General features: G+C 43.3%; 1 protein-coding gene across 7 annotated transcripts; it reads right to left on the bottom strand.

Moving 5' to 3' along the window:
* Positions 1 to 160: 160 nt before the first annotated feature.
* trim101 (tripartite motif containing 101) lies at positions 161 to 15,316 on the bottom strand. 7 transcript variants are annotated; one of them, XM_035643823.2, is made up of 13 exons: positions 14,318 to 15,315; positions 13,150 to 13,359; positions 10,088 to 10,275; positions 9,591 to 9,765; positions 9,220 to 9,315; positions 8,827 to 8,904; positions 8,098 to 8,253; positions 7,430 to 7,452; positions 7,128 to 7,252; positions 6,081 to 6,505; positions 3,655 to 4,689; positions 2,449 to 2,578; positions 888 to 1,023 (listed from the first exon to the last, which is right to left on the bottom strand). In XM_035643823.2, the coding sequence occupies exons 1-12, from the start codon at positions 14,327 to 14,329 to the stop codon at positions 2,492 to 2,494; spliced, it is 2,610 nt and encodes an 869-aa protein (XP_035499716.2). In that variant the 5' UTR covers positions 14,330 to 15,315; the 3' UTR covers positions 888 to 1,023; positions 2,449 to 2,491. The 7 variants fall into 7 exon arrangements, with proteins under 7 accessions (XP_047186726.1, XP_035499715.2, XP_035499713.2 ...); XM_047330771.1 differs by having other exon boundaries at positions 919 to 1,019; positions 14,318 to 15,316; XM_047330770.1 differs by lacking the exon at positions 2,449 to 2,578 and having other exon boundaries at positions 161 to 1,023; positions 13,150 to 13,356; positions 14,318 to 15,316.
* Between the last annotated feature and the right edge of the window lie 348 nt (positions 15,317 to 15,664).

The following is a 15,664-nucleotide window of genomic DNA, read 5'->3' as shown; positions in this document are numbered from 1 at the left end:
TAACTATTTTGTAAAACATTAGACCCTAAATAATGAATAGTTAAAGTAATGAATACATTATGAAAATAAAAACCCATACAGAATAATTATACCTTCCCCGGGTTTTCTATGTCGATAGTTGAAGGCTTTGCTCCACACACACACACAAACACACTTCGGGTGACAAAAATCAAATTTATTTAATCTACTAATATATCAAATAAATCCATAATCTATCACTTAAGATCTTTTTTAAAAATACACAAAACAAGTGCTTTAACATAGTTTTAACCCATACACACAGAAAGTTCCTGCAATGAGTGCTGACTTTTCGGAAAAAAAGGAAACTACATAAAACATTTGCAGTAACAAGCAAAAAACCACAATGCATCTCATCTCTCGTCAGACATCACCACGTCAAACTGCGACTCTCATCACCCCAATAAGAAAAACTTTTAAAAAGTCCTGCTACTACATTTAAAGTAACAGACTAATACAGTAAACCAAATCACTGCTTCTATCCCTTCTACACTGCTGCTGTTCCAAGTACTACAAGTAAAAAAAGTCATACTCGTACAACTTTTGCAACTGCTTAAACTATTACTTCTTCTATCAAAGAAAAAAACCTCTCAACTCATTCCCAGTAGATTATCAAAATATAACATCCCCTTGTCCGCACAACACAGATGTGCTAATGTTTTTTGAACTGGACGAATTATTAGAGCAAAACAGTGATAGTTAAAGAACAGTATCTCTGAAGTACCTTCAGGTTCTGAGATTCACATGGTTAAGCTTGTTTCCAGTCCCAGAGCAGCGCTGAGCTGGCGAAACTGACTCTGGAGCGAAGTGCATCTTTCTTTAACTTCATCCTCTCCAGACGCTTCTCTCTCACCACTACTTCCTCTTGTGGATGGGGTTTAGCCAGGAGAAGTAGAAACTGGGCCGACGAGGAGCCTCGCTGAGGGGGAAGGAGGAGGAAGAGGAGGAAGAGGAGGAGGAGAGGGGAGGACCGGTCTCAGCCAGACTCCTGGTCTCAGTCTCTGTCTGGAGAAAAGAGTTAAAGCAGAAGTTTTTATATAAATGTCCACGACACTGTCGTCTCATGACTATAAATAATTGTAAGAGGTCAATTGTGCCACTGAATGATCCAAGACTAGAACTGTCGCTTAGGACCGACAGTAAGATATTTAACAACAGGTTCAGGGGTCCGAGGGGCTTTTCTGTAACCACTTCATAGATTTACAGACAGGGTAAAAGCAGACACAGAACAGAACGACCACAAACAGACAACTTGATAACAAGCAGCTTAATATGGACACAAAATAACCAAAAAATATAAAACATATATTTGTGTGCTTATTTGCATCCCCTTATCCCACTATGATAAGGTGATGCAAAACAAGTACAAGGAGAGAGACTACAACTAAATATAGACACAAAACACCACAAAGAGACAAAGTTAAACTAAATTTATACACATGAGACAGTTTGATCTCATCTTTTTGACACGGACAAAGACTTATTAAAGGTAGAACTAGATGTGACTTGTAGATTCCACTCATCTATTAATGTGACATGTTTGATTTGACCGAAGACAGAGAAACACTGTGTTGTGTTCAATCACTGTGTTTTCTCTGACATTTTTTGTTTAGGAAAAAAAGGCTTAAAAAGACTTGATACAAAAATATAGAAAGGCTCTCAGGTTATGCATGCAACAATATGTGACAATGCAGGTGAAACGAGCACTACAATGCATATTCATATTGTGTTAATAAACATGGAGGCAGAAGTTATCATGTAGCGTGAAGCACGGAGCAAAAGTAAACAGCAAAATTGAAATATATGATAAAATACAATAAAGTTGTTATTAGCTTCAAGTCAAATGGTTTATTTAATCTTATCAGGTTTTTAGTTGCTTAGTTAAATGTGAATTGAAACACGATATTTACCGACATTGGCCGGATTCTGAACTGTAATAACACATGTTCACCACAAGGTGTCAGCAGAGACAGGAGCGAACAGGAGCTGAAGCTGCACTAAATGACAATTTTATTAAATTTTTAACAGAAAATACTATTTTTTAAATTTTACTTACTGTAGTTTTTAATTGCCTCTATAATTAATATAAAAATGTAATCAATATATACATTTATTTTTATTAAGTACTCCTTTTGTCTTCATTTTCATATTCTTTCAATAGTATTATGAAGTCGTATTAGTATAAAATACTAAGCAGCTGTAGTGGCAGTAGTTTGGAGACGGTTGCTAATGAATTGAATGATGAAACAAAATACTGAAGATGCCATTTCTATGAAGATAAATATTTTACAAACAAGGCTCGAAATGTCACACCAACCAGTGATCTGAGTCACAGACTTCAACACCGTTTTTCTCTCTTTTTTAAAAACTTCTTTTTCAGAACAAAAGCCTCGAAGAGCACTTCCTGGCAGAGCGTGCAGGCGTGCGTACCTGAGCTGTGCTGCAGTGAGGATGGATGTGTCTCCTGCTCGTGTTATGTGCAAATGAAGCAGCCGATGTAAGCCCAAACCCTCTGCAGGATGACCAGGAAGGCCAACAGGTAGAAGAACAGAGTGACAGCCTGGAGAAAGATGGAGGGATGGAAAGACAGAGAGAGACAGAGAGAGAGAGAGAGAGAGAGAGAGGTGGAAGATGGTAAATACAGGGAGAGAGACAAAAAAATGATGGAAAGAATGGGACATGGAATGTTCAACATGAAAAGATTTGGGGTGAAGGGAAGAAGAGGTGAGAGATGGAGCTGCAATGAAACCTTTTTCTGAAAGGAGGAAGACGCTCGTCTTCTCCAACTCATCTAATTTGATGTTTATGTATACATTTACTCAATGGTGAATTTGTGGTTTATGTGGCGAGACATCATCAAAATAAATCAGCATTTGGTTTTAAGGGACATCTTTCTGATAAAACTCTTGAACTGTGTATTGGTACCTTTATCTGAGCAACGGATCAGAAAAGTGTTTGCAATATTTCTTTCCAACATTTAGAAGAATACTATTCATTCATCCTTCTCTCTTTTAAGAAGGGCCTGAAAACCTGTCTTTTTAAACAAGCATTCCCCTAAATTTTGGCACTTTTTCTGCCACCAATGTTTTTTTCTTTTTAAACCTTCTTTTATCTTGTTTCTAGTCTGTAGCACTTTGAGATTGCTTTAAGCAATGAAAAGTGCTCTATAAATGAAATTTATTATTATTATTATTCACTGGGAAAGAAAAAAAACTTGATGTAAGAAAAAAAAATTCATTGAAACATTGTTCATTTTCTGATTTAAAATAAATAAATATATATATATATATATATATATATATATATATATATATATATATGTATATATATATATATATATATATATATATATATACACATATATACACATTTAGTTTTCCATTTGTCCTTCCTCCTTGTGAACACAGACACAGAGAGACCTGAGAAAAAGAGCGGGTGAAGTTGCAGCCAAGTTTTAAAAAAGTGACTCTGCAAAACATAAAGAGAAAACAACCAGGAAGAAGAGAGGAGGAAAAGAAACAGAAGAAAAGAAAGCGGAGGTGTGGCCACATCAGCAGGTGGGTGGAGAATGCAAGAGCCTGGTCGGTGACGACGACGATGATGATGATGATGATGATAAAACCATGAGGCACTGACCTGGAGGGAAAGACAGGAGGTTATTTTCTCATCACTTTCAGCGGCACTTGTTTCCGTTTGGGCTTTAAAGTCCTCAGGCCGCTCGCTGTTCTCTCCTTCCTCCTGTTCTCTTCCTGCAAACACTGAGCGACCTGCCTCAAACTCTGCACCCGCACCTTCGTCCTGCATCGAGATGTGTGTGCTCCCCGCCCCGCGATCCACTCCCACGCCCAGGGTGTTGTCACTTATCACCTCAGACACGTCCTCCGTCGCGACTTCAACGTCCCCCGGCACCTCCTCACGTCTTTCATCCAGCCGAGCGCTTCCCTCTTCCATCATCTCGGCCTCAGAACGACCCTCTCCCCTCTCTGTCAGCTCCGAAGCACCAATGAGGCCTAGATCCTCTTCTCCGTGCTTCTCTTTCTCTTCTGCATCCACAACCCTTCCACCTCTGAGCCTAAAGTTGTCTTTATCCATCCCTGAGCAAGTCTCCTCTGGTGGTATGGACAATAAAGCATTCCTATTATTGTAATCACCATCACCAGAAGAGAAATTGTCTGATCTACCACCTCCGAGATTCAAACTACCCTCCACCAGACTGAAACGTGGATCCACGGTCTCGGGTAGACACTCCCATCCCTGCATGTCCCCCTCCCCGATCTCCCCCTGGATCATTCCAGCTTCTCCTGCTGTCTGCTGCGTCTGCGGCTGAGACGTGTCACGCTCTTGGATCTGAGTCTGAGCCTCAGACAGAAGCTGGGAGTCCGGACCACGTGGAGGTTGAGGTTGGCCCTGGGGGTCAAACGCGGCCTGGCCTGCGTCGTGCGCCTCAGCCCGGGTCCTCGCCTCCGAGAGGGAAACGCCAGCTGGTTGTGTGGAGCACATCATCTGTTTCGCCCCCTGATTGTACCGGCTGGGACGACACCGAGCGTCTGCTCCCTCCTCCACCTGGATGTCTTCTTCTTCTTCTTCATCCTCCCGAGCGTCTTGTTCTCCCTCCGTCTCTCTCCGTGCCGTCCAATCACCTGCGCCACTGTCTGCCCCTCCCCCCTCACGCTGATACCAGGAGAATGAAAGATAAAGTATAGCATTCAGACGGGTCGACGTGTTGCTGCCCGTTAACTATAAATGATCAGCCGTTTCCAGATCGGTCTTCATCCTTTTGCTTTGTGCTCACATCAGTCAACTTTCGAAGACTTCAGGTTATTGCCGTTTTCCCTTCTCTCTCTCTTTCTCCGTTTCATTAAAGTTTTGGTCAGGCAGCAAAGTTTTGCTGGAAATGAGACGGGATTCTGTGTGAAAGGTAGAAAATCCATCTAAAATGATGCTTAAAAATTCTTCAAGTTTTGGGTAATGGTTTTCATTGATGTGATATAGACACAAATTGCATATAATGCACTGCCTCGTCCTTTAAATAGCTTTTAGGAGAGAGGGGAAAAAAGCGTCACCTCTGAGAGACTGAAGGAGAGAAAAGCTGTGAAGGAGTGAAAGTGTCAACAGAAGATTTGGTTTCACACATTTAACAGTTCATTTATCGGCTGGAAGCAACTTTCCAATCAACACTTTTCATCTCAGAAATAACTGTTATGTATAATTATCGCTGACAAAGTGACAAGTGGGAAAATTCCTGCCCGGTCACATCTGACGGATGATTTTCATCTCCGCCAAGGAGGTTATGTTTTCACCCCTGTCCGTTTGGTTTTCTCAAGGATTGCGCAAAAACTATGGAACAAATTCAGCATGAAACTTGGTAGAAGGACGACACATGAGCCGAGAAAGAATCCATTCCATTTTGGCGAGGATTAGGGGGGAAAAGGGGCAGAACCAGGAACTTTTTATCACTTTCTTTAACATTGTGAGATTGGTATTTATATATATAGATATATATAGATATATATCTATATATATCTATATCAATCTACACTCAATTATATTCCATTATGACAAAGCAAAAACAGATTGTTAGATATTTTTTTTCTTAACTTAATAAAAACAAAAACTGAAATGTCACATTGACATAAGTTGTCTGACCCTTCACCTTGACAAATTATGTCCAGTCTATTGAATTACCACAGGTGGACTCCAGTCACGGTGTGGAAACTCAGGACGCACCTGAGCCTCATTTCCAGTGTCGGAATATTTATGTTTTTATTAAATCTTTTTACACAATTGCAAAAATGTAGTTTTTCATTGCAGAATTTGTGTGAAGATTGAATAGTTTTTTTTTTTTTTAAATATTATTTTCAGCAAAAGGCTGCAACATGACAAAATGTTTAAAAAGTGAAAGGGTCCGAAAACTTTCTGAATTCACCGCATGTTGACAGGTCTAACTTTGCGATATGTATTTATATATGGAGCTCAATTCCACTTTAAAATAACACTGAGGGGGGAAAACTGACTGATGGACTACACAGTGTGATTTGTGTACTTCAGGTGTGGTACTGTACCTGCTGTGTGCTCATTCCCTCCTCCTGGTCACAGATGTTTGTCTCTTTAATGGAGTCGGGAGCTGCACATTCCTCGGCCCCATCTTTCTCCTCCTCCTTCTTGTTCGTAATCCCACCCGATCCTTCATCGCTCGAGGCCGCGGCGTCAGTCTCCGGCTGCACGTCGGCCCCTGCAGGCTCCTCGGGGTCGCTCGGCAGTTGTGGAGCTGAAGCTGCTGGGATCAGAACTGGTGCTGGTGCTGGTGCTGGTTCCCCTGCTGGCGACATCAGTGGCGGGATTGTCTCTGGGACCGGTTCTGCTTCAGTTTCCGGGATCTGCATGGCGGTTTCCTGGCGGCGCGTTGGTTCAGTGTTCTGGGCAGAAAGCTCTTTGGGCTCTTCTGGCTCTGGTTCCACATCCGGCTCTTGGGCAACATCCTCCACAACTGAGGAGAGAGACAAGAAAACCTGCTGATGCTGAATGTGTGCTTGGATTTTTGCTGTTGTTGTGGTAATGTTTAAGTCATTTTTGAGTGTTCACTGTACATAAAACTGTACAGTGATGACATTCAATATTTATGTACGCATTGTTGTACTTGTATTTGTCTTTAAAGGGTCTTTAAAGTAAAGTGATATTAGATATTTCACAGATTCTACTGACCTCAGTCTGAGCTACCAAATCACAGGATTTACGGGCGTGGCAGTTTAGTTTAAATTGTCATACATTTAAACCTCGCAAACAAGATTAGAAAATGTTCAGCTTCTTATATTTTCTGTATTTGACTTGAGGTGATCTTCCTCGCTGGCTCTTCACCTGCTGCAGCCACAAGCTATTTTTGGACCAGACTCATGAGAGTGAAGAAATGGAGAAAAAAATAGAAGAAAACCCCCGAAGAGGTAAGGTTATATAGTGTGTGTTACATCGCTTCACAGTTCAGTCTTTAGAAACACACCAACACACACAGTGTTTTAAATAAAAAATAATTTTTGTTCTTTCAAGTTCATCTATTGATGCTGATGTTGCTGCAGCTCATCGTCTTTACAGTTCTTCTTCTTTTTTCTGCTTACCTTTGACAAAGTCTATGCTCTTCAGAGCGCTCTCCTGTCGGCTGAAGTCACATTTGTAAGGCCTCATGCTCTCGTAAGCTGGTTTCGGCGTCTCAGTCGGGCAGGAGCTGGTCGCCGCCAACACCCTGAGGCCGGCGAACGTCGGAGAGAACAAAGAGCAGGGAGTGATGGACGAACACGTGCCGTATACGACTGAGCCAAAACTATCTACACAATATAAGGGCTCTAAAAAAGGGTCCGAGGATTCAATCCCATAATATCCTTTTTTTCCTTCTTCTTGTCACTGCAACGACAATACTCACTTTGTGATGAGCTCTCTTGAATTCTGAGCAGAGGGAAGAGACGAACAGATCACAGTGTGAGATGATATCTTTATATCAAAACCAAATAAGCCAACAATGAACTCACAGTTGCACCTGTACATATTACTTCATATATTTCTACATGTTTATATTCGTTCATTTCTTATTCTCTCGTGTTTCCTGATTTGTGTAAATGCCCCGAGTTAGTTAATTTCTTTGGACTCTCTGCAATGACAATAAAACCTTTTCTATTCTATATTCTATTCTATTCTATTCTATTCTATTCTATTCTATTCTGTCTGGGCAAACCTTTGAACATGTGTTTCATCGAAAAGGAAAAAAACCAAAAACATCACACACCCCTAAAAAAGCTTGTGATGCACGCACAAAAAAGAAAAGTGAAAGTTGAAAGTTGCTTGGATACTACACTTCCCATGAGGCAACAACTGAATGGCAACGCTTCAGTAGACCCTCCCACAGACTGTATGTAAAGCTGGACGTAGTCACCGGGGTCTGTAAAATGAAGCCAATGAGGAAGTGCCTGACGCCTGCATTCTCTGGAGTGACCAGCAGAGGGAGACTCCACCGTTTGCAAAAGCACATCTCTCAACAAACACGAGCTTTAAAGTCGGACATATTGTCTCATGGACCCATTGGCTCATGCTCACCTGGACAAAAGCAGCCATGTCCGGCTCCTCCATGCTGCTCACTGCCCTCTCCATCAGCTTGTCGTTGGCCTCCACACTGTCTCCGTAGCAACGCAGCCACGCCTGGGCGCGGCCTGACTTGTCCTCCTGCTCGGAGCTGATCTGCTGTTTCATCGCCTTCAGTGTGAAAAAGATGACGGTGACAATAATGTTTCATCAACCACTCCATTTACAAGTGGCATTATTGCTGCTACTACACTCCTACTACCAGAAGTATTCTTGTATATACTACAGGAATGAATGGTTATTTTATATACTACTCAAATATTTACCACGTGCTGCACATCAGCCTGCCAGAGTAGATCATCTTCCCATCTCATTTGACAGTGAGAACTGATAGTGTTGTGTTGTTAAACATGAGACGTGATGGCGTTCATTTTCAGTTGTGTTTAAATGTCGCACAGGGAGTTTGTAACATCTACTCGTCGGTTCACTAAACAAAAAAAAGATTTGGCTTTCCAGATCACTTTGGAGATTGTTGCTTCCATATTTCCCAGACATATACAGGGTTGTTAGTAAATATTTATCTCAGAACAACCTGCAGAATTAGAGTATTTAGGCTGTTTCCAATGTCGCTGCTCTCACTACTGCTCCTGCGATGTACGTCGGATCAACTGGCCCCTGCACTTGTCGAAGCTTTAAAAAAAAGGAAACAAAGAGGTGGAGACCAGGAGAAGAACCAAACCTGACCTTGTGTCTCTCTCCCAGGATGGAGATCATTCGGTCGAACTTATCGCACACACTCTGCTTCTGGGCCTTACAGTTCTCCTGTTGAGGGCAAATGCAAAAAAATGATGCTTTCATGGCGAGTGTTTTCACATAATATATATATATTTTTTAATTCTTGCATTAAATATGGTGTCAGCAGTACATGCAGGTAATTTCTGAAACCAATCTATGATTAATTATATATGATGATCAAATATCAAACCAGTTGAATTCATGAAACTGCAAGAATAAGAAAAAGGAAGCTGAGTGATATGATTTAACCATTTTAAAAACAGGCACACAAAACATTTAAGGGTGTTTTTTTTTTTTTATGACAGATGCAAGAGATTTGAGGATTAGTTGCTGTGACCACACCTCTATGCTTCTGCAGGTCTCCTCCAGCTCGCCCACGAAAGCCTGGATTCTGTCGTTGACCGCCACCAGAGACCCGACGCCTTCGCTCAGCTCGTCCTGAGAAACGGAACCGAAATGAGCTTGATCGGTCAGTTGAGTCATGGTGCTGGACGAGCGCTCTAGTACTATTCAGTTCTCATGTTGTGCCACTAACAGCGGTGCGGGTGCATCTTTGCGCACGTCGGTCGAGTGGTGGACGAGTAAGACAAGGGCAGACATTTATTAAAAACCAAAATCAATGACTAATTCATACTTTGAATAAACAGTAAGATATGACATGCTATATAGAAGTCCTCTCGCACACAACACAGACATCGTGGGCCGGCACAAACCTTCTGCTGCTGGTAGACGTCCGTCAGAGGAGCCACCTGACAGGACCGGTGAGCCCCGAACACTTTGCACAGCGAACAGGTGGGAACCTGACAGGTGACACAGAAGATGTTCACCTTCTCGCCCTCGTGGGCCGAACACTTCGGCTGAGCAGGAGGCGGAGGAGGAGGGAGGGGGCTGGAGAGAGGCGGAGGAAACCAACACGGGGGATTCAGACAACCGTCCGCATGTGGGATTGATAGAAACACGTGTCCTTATTACAGCAGCACCACAGACTACAGTTTGATTCAACATGTCTCTCAAGCAGCACCTCCACCACGGGCACTTTTACCAGGAACTAGGAACCTTTGCAGGGACTCCAGGGTCTCCTGCTCGAGGGATCAGGAAACCTTTGGGACGGGGCATGCAGCACTGAAGGCGGCTGATCCTATTTGATTCGAGTCAGTCAGGCTCCGCGACGGCTCGTATTTCTGACCAACATGCAGCATGATCGTTTCACCTTGCCGCGTTGCTGCTGCTGTTGTTGCCGACTTCCTGTTTGTAGGCGTCGATGATGTTTTCCACCAGGAGGTTTCGCTGAAGGCCGTAGACGCCGTGGCGATCCAGCACCACTTCCTGTCTGCAGGACGGACAGCGGAAGCGGCCGCTATTCACCGACATGGTGGTCCGGGCCTGGAACAGGGAGGGCTGGGCAGAAAGAATAAGAACAACAACAACAACAACAACAACATAAAAAGACTGTCAGAAATACAAGCATAATAGGTGATCAGCTTAACATCAGCTGTGTTTCCGCCGTCAACCTTTTAACCCCCGACAGTTGGAGGTCGTTGTCATAACACAGCGGCATGCTGGGATTTGAATAATGAGCAGACGTTGTTTTGGTGTGTTTGTGGTGTTTAAAATGCCAACACACTCCACAGGGTTCCTACGCCTTTTCCAAAGTCAAATTCAAGCACTTTTCAAGCCTTTTCAAGATGTTTTTCAAGCTTTTCCAGCACCGCACAGCTGTGGTAAACTGCATAGTTCTACGAATACATACGTTGAAAGAGATGGCATTGTGCTACGAACAGACAAAATCGTGTTTCGCAATAACAGAAGGACATGAAAAATTAATGGACACATAAGTTATATGGTTTAAAATGTGTCGTGTGATGGTTGTGAAAGATATCGGATACAATTTAAGCATTTTCAAGCACTTTATCCAAAAATCCAAGCACTTTTCAAACCTTGAAAACACAACTTTAAAATTCAAGCGTTTTCAAGGATTTCCAAGCACCCGTACCAACCCTGCTGTATGAATGAGGCTTTTCAGCACAGAGCTGGGGGGGGGGGGGGGGCTAGAGAAGCAGAGAGACAGACGGACAAGTGAAGAAAAGGACGAATGAGCAGGGAGAGCGATGGAAGGTTAGGGGGGTAAAGCGTCCTGAAATAGCGTCTTTATTAAGCCTCAGCTGCCGCTGGGCCTGACGGAGGGATCAGAGCTGGTCGGACAGCGGCCGGGTGGGGAGGACAGACCCCGAGGACTCGGACTGCATCACGGTTTACAAAGTGGTTCGGTTCAGCTCGAGTTCATGTCAGCTACAAAGTTCTCAACGGGTCAATAGGAAAGATGAAGCGCTTGCAAACACTCGGTGAATCCAAGGTCTCGCAAAGTCGCTGGCGTCCTTGAACGAGGTTTCCGCAGGGAACCGTTATCTAACGCCACCAAAATGAAATTTAAAACACAAAGTCTCACTATCATTCCGGCCAGAGTGTGAAAGTAGGATGCAAAACCGGGAGAGTGGTGGTCAAGATTGGTCTGAAAATGAGGAATTTCAAATGAAATTCCATCCATTGAGTGTCTTTAGGAGCTGCAGAGACCCTGTCGTGTTAAACGCTCACTGGCCTCATCACTTCAGCATCTGCAGAAAGAAAGTGGTGCTCATGAAGGTCAGTGTCCGAGGAGGCCACACGATGACTGGGCGTTAAGATCGGGCCTCGTTGTTACTCATGGTCTGACACACGACCTCCTTTAAAACTGCAAGACGCCAAACAACGAAAGAATCACGCCCACCGCCGCCTGACGTACTGTTTCTCCGTTGGGCGCCACCGAGGCAGCTCTGACCCGCCGAGGCATGGACTCTGCAAGCAAGAGGTCATCGGGTGTGGCGAGCTCCACCAGAACACTGTCACCGGTTCGTGGTCCGGCTGGTGTTGTGGTTCTGGGACTGTATCTTTATGTTTTGTCTAATTGCCCGTATACCGACGAGCGTGTATCCGCAGTGTGTGTTTCTCTGAGCGTCAAAGGTCGTGAACATGAGCAGGACAGTGGGGGCGGAGTCTATTGGGTTTCCACCTCACATGCCATGCGCATGTAGCGAAAAGACACGAACACGTGTGTATAGGCCGGATCTCACACACAAGCACAAAGTGTTTCTTTTCTGTTCCAGGTTCACGTCGCTGTGAGACTTGTCGTCTGCCTCTGCACGGGAATCTTACCGAAAATGTGTTTGTGTGTGATTTGTCGATCCAAAAGTGAAAACCTGCATCAGCACACGGGAACCCGAAGGATTCCATTTTTGGGAATACAGTACCAGTAGTAAAAGTACAAAGGTCAGAGATGTTAAAGGGCGCAGGATGACGAGAACTGGATCCGCATACTACTGTTTATGTGCAGGCCACAGTCCTGCAGTAAGAAAGGTTCATGTGCACGTGTCGTTGAACTTTTCAGGACCAGAGACTCCTGAGAACATTCCCAGCATTGATTCTTACTTCCTGTTTGAGAACTTTTAAAAACTGCTCCTGTCTCCGCTTCCTGTGTTCTGCACTTTGAGTCCGCACATTTCCTCAAATCCTAACTTTAACACAAACAAAGAAACAACTTACGACAGCCGCGAGATCAGTTTAGTGATATAAAAGGTACTTTTGAAGTTAGTACTCAACACAGCACTTTAGTGTATTTACTATTTAATACAGCTGATATGAATGTTCTTCATCGAAAACTTTGCGTCCACTTAATTCATTTTTCAGACTCATAAGAGTGAAAATGATCTTTCATCATGGGAGCAAAACAAATGCAGGCACACACACACGCACGTGCACATACACACACACGTACACACACACACACACACACACACACACTGAGTCTGAACAAAGGCAGTAGATATAGGTCATGGCAGATGATTTTTTTTTTGTCCATGAGCAAACCAATGAAACATCCACAAATCCTATTTTAGACACTGATAATCCACTGATAATCCACTGCACGCACGCACACACACACACACACACACACACACACACGCACGCACGCACGCACACACATACAACACATGCACGCTCACGCACACACACACATACAGCACACACACACATACAACACACACACACACACACACACACACAACACATGCACGCTCACGCACACACACACACACACACAGACACACATTGTTTTGAATACGTATAAGTGTGTGTTGTGTTCCTGCACATGTACAGAACTGTGTGCTGCACGTACCTACACAACTTACACACTCTACATGACCCCACGTGTGTGTGTGTGTGTGTTGTGTCACACACCTGGTAGAGTTCGTTGGCACACTTGCGGCACAGGTTGTGCTGGCAGGGCAGGATGACCACCGGCTTGTTGAACAGCTCCAGGCAGATGGGGCAGATCAGCTGTTTCTCCAGCGTCACCAGCGCCGCCTCATGATCTGCTGCCCCGCCGCCCCGCAGGGAGCTCAGGTCGGCGGGCAGTGACATGGCCTCGCCGCCAAACTTCACCTCCTCCTGGAGACACCGGACATCACTGACGGACAGATCTCATCTCACTTTACAGGAGCAGGTGCACGTGTTAGACTGTGGGTTTTTCTCTCTAAATATATCCTTTATTTAGTGATTTGTTCCCAAGCAGCCACTTATTTTAGTTCAGTTCTGTGAAAATCACCTTGCAGAAACTTAAAACTTTGTTTGACATGTGTAACAACTGCTGAGCGACAAATAATCTGATCCACACTATTTTCCACAATGTTCTTGTGTTTTCTTCACTTCTATCTTCCAGTTTTCCCCTAAAGTAACTTCAAAAGTTGAGATAAAAAAATCATCTGAGGTCAATATTCTGGTATCTTGTTTGTGGGTCGTATAGCTCCATGTTATTTTGGCTGCACCACTTCCACATAAATAACCCTATGTTCGATCTTTAATTTCAAATAATGAAGTTAATTGATTAAAAAAAAAAAAGAAGCCAAATCTGAATAATTATAGTTTGGATTGGCTCATTTGTGTTTTATATTTGTCCTCCTGGGTTTGAGTTTTACCAAAACACACTTCATAATGCTTTTATGAAACTGTGTATTCAACCAAAACATCGCTTGTCCCAGCTTTCATGAACACACCACCGCTGTAATTGCAGCTGCATTCTCAGAATAATATCCACTTGTAAATTCAATAATCAGATGCTGCCTGGGAAGCTGAAAAAATGATCTAAAAGTGTGTTTGCTGACAGTAAAAAATAAATAAAATGCTCTGGAGTTAATGAGCAAAAACTAACAAAACCTTAATACAAAGATGAAAATACAGAAAATACAGAAAACAGTACAGGGTCTGCCTAATCGAGGTGGAATCTAAGATGGTTGAAAGAAAGATATTCAAATCAGAAAAACCCCAAGATGAGAATGAAAGAAGAGGACAAAACTCAGAAGAAATAAAAGGTGAAGATACAAGAAAACCCTTTTAGGTGTTTACTTACCTTCCTCTGCATCTGCTGATTACGGTCGGTGAAAGTTCAGCCTGTTGACACTTCTTCTGTGTCTGGGCTTTTTTCTTCGTCTGCTGGTTCAGTCACACAATCACATTCACTGAATCTCCTCGAGCTTGTCCAGTTTTAATGACTGAAATCAAACTAATCTGATCACGTCTTCCAGTGCACGCTCCTCAGGATGAGCTTGAATGAGTTGCGTGACGAGTACCAGCTTTGGAAATACCCGACTCACTCACTTTGTCGGCATCAGCTGGCGGCAGTTAATAGAGCTCGCGTGTTGCCCCCGGAGAAACTTTTAATAACCAGAGTCTCGGCGAGAAAAACCACAGATCAAACATCCAGAAGTTGAGGTCAAGAGGTCAAACATGACACAAGTCAGCAGAAAAGCATTGAGTTTTGAAGCTGGAGAGGAGAAACGAAGCAGCTCTGCTCTTCAGCTCCTGTGACACGGACACACCGACACTAAATCTGGCCGGACGGGACACGAGGGCACAGCCTGTTCTCCTCTCTCTCTCTCTCTTTGTCTTCCTCCAATATTCCTCCTCCCTCGCTCGTCCACTGTTCGCTCTATTCCTCTTTTTTTTCCGCACAAGTAGTGAGCGCTGTTTGTTTGTTCGCAGCCTCCTCGCCACCACCCACAGCGGTTTGTGTGTGTGTGTGTGTGTGTGTGTGTGTGTGTGTGTGTGTGAGAAAGAGGACACATTGGGAGGTGGGGGTTTGCGTGTCAGTTTTCAGCGCCCCTGAAATGATCCTGACACACACACACACACACAAACACACACCATATCAGGCCGTGGCTGGTATGTGGACAGATTAAGACTATGCCGTGCTGTGCTCTTTCTACCGTTACACACACACACTTTGATATCTTCAAGCATTGCCACATTAAGGCTGAGAAACCTTGATAACAGTAAACAGATGGGACCATTAGAGAGAGAATAGTTTCCCTCCCCCATCTAAATACTGTAAGCATATTTCATACAATTGATTATTATAACATCGAATAATTTAGCTGAGAACCACATACCTATGTAATAAATCAATGACTGTCTGGGAATCATCTTAGATCTAAATTTGGGTTTTACTAGAAATTATTGTGATGATTTTCAAATGAAAAACGAGGAGTCACATTGATTTCATCTTTGGTGTTCCACAGGGCAGTTATCTTGGTCCCCAGTCTTTTCCTGTTACAAAAGCTTCTTTTGGGTGATATCAATAAGACATACCAATTATCACAGCAGTGCATATTGCATAGTCAAATGACTATGATGTCAATATGATAAGTCGTATTATAGTAACATGTACAAATAATCTGAGGTGATGAATGTAAGCCCG

Source organism: Scophthalmus maximus, chromosome 3 (assembly GCF_022379125.1).
Source record: "Scophthalmus maximus strain ysfricsl-2021 chromosome 3, ASM2237912v1, whole genome shotgun sequence".
Taxonomy (NCBI): domain Eukaryota; kingdom Metazoa; phylum Chordata; class Actinopteri; order Pleuronectiformes; family Scophthalmidae; genus Scophthalmus; species Scophthalmus maximus.
This window is presented reverse-complemented; position numbering and strand designations above follow the sequence as displayed.